Below are 1,445 nucleotides of genomic sequence, written 5' to 3' on the forward strand. Positions count from 1 at the left end.
TCACATTGGTTGTGAGAAAATTCTCCTGCTGAAGAGTTTCCCCAGGGCAGCCTTCATGTCCCGATTCCTCAGACTATAGATGAAAGGATTTAACACTGGGGTCACTGCCATGTACATCACAGTTATCACCGCATCCTTTAGGCTGTAACTAGTCAGAGGGCGGAAGTACATGCCCATGACTGTCCCATAATACAGAGAAACAACTGTGAGGTGGGAACCACAGGTGGAGAAGGCTTTGAGCACACCCTTGGTGGATGGAACCCGTAAGACTGTGGAAAAGACCCTAACATAAGAGATGATGATGCATAGTAATGGCACAGAGAAAATACCAACTCCCAGGTACATCATCTTCACATTAAAGTGGATGTCAGAACAGGACAACTTGAGCAAAGGGGTAATGTCACAGTAGAAGTTGGCCACTTCCTGGTTTCCACAGAAGGACAGACTAGCTGTAAGCAGAGTGTGGGGGAGGGCATTGGCATTTCCAACCACCCAAGACGCAGTGACTAGCAGGACACAAGTCCGTGGGCTCATAATTGTTGTGTAATGAAGTGGGCGGGTGATGGCCACAGCTCGATCATAGGCCATAGCAGCCAGGATGTAACTATCTGTGTTACCCAAGGCAATCATAAAATACATTTGTGTTAGGCATCCTCCAAAGGAGATGGCTTTGGTGCCCAGGAAGTGGTTGGCCAGCATCTTAGGGATAGTTACAGAGGAGAAGAAGATGTCAACAAAGGAGAGGTTGGCAAGGAGAAAATACATGGGGTTGTGAAGGTGAATGTCAGAGTGAATGGCTAAGATGATGAGCAGGTTTCCAATCAATGTGACAGGGTAAATGAACAGGAAGAGTAAGAAGAAGAAGTCTTCCTGTTTTTGCTGGCCAGTAACTCCCAAGAGGATGAAATTGAAGGTGGAGGACTGGTTGTCTTCTCTCATGGATCCTTCAGCAGGAAAGGGGAGAGGAATCCAGAATTATTAGTGTGGTTATTGTATGTAATGATCTTTCTTATCCACCATTTTTGACACACATGACCAACCATCTCTACAACTGAGTTAACTAAATCTGGAGATAACCAATATTTTTGGGGAAATATCAAGAATTACCCCTGGACACTCATGAATAAAAACTGAGCAATCTGTGAATCAGAGGTGCTCATCCTCCTCCACCCCAGAACCATCACTCAACATCTAGGATTTAATCAGTTAACAAATACTAATTTTTACATTGCATGTGCTACTTTGTTAGACATGTGGAAAAAGTACAAAATGTGAAAAGTATAAGAATTTCATCCATGTATTCTATACATGAGATGGAGTTAGATGCTAAGGTGCCATCGCAGATCACAGAGAGAGATGATTTCTGCTGAAATCTTGAAGGGAGAAGTAAAAGAACCATATGTCCCTGGGAGAGGAGCCAGGAGGTTCATCAGCATGAATGCTAT

At 43.9% G+C, this 1,445-nt stretch overlaps 1 protein-coding gene across 1 annotated transcript; it reads right to left on the reverse strand.

Moving 5' to 3' along the window:
- On the reverse strand, nt 1-939 carry LOC128065258 (olfactory receptor 1A1). Its single transcript, XM_052658409.1, has one exon. It carries the CDS (start codon nt 937-939, stop codon nt 1-3), a length of 939 nt encoding a protein of 312 aa, XP_052514369.1.
- Between the last annotated feature and the right edge of the window lie 506 nt (nt 940-1,445).

Source organism: Budorcas taxicolor, chromosome 19 (genome assembly GCF_023091745.1).
Source record: "Budorcas taxicolor isolate Tak-1 chromosome 19, Takin1.1, whole genome shotgun sequence".
In the NCBI taxonomy this organism is placed as follows: domain Eukaryota; kingdom Metazoa; phylum Chordata; class Mammalia; order Artiodactyla; family Bovidae; genus Budorcas; species Budorcas taxicolor.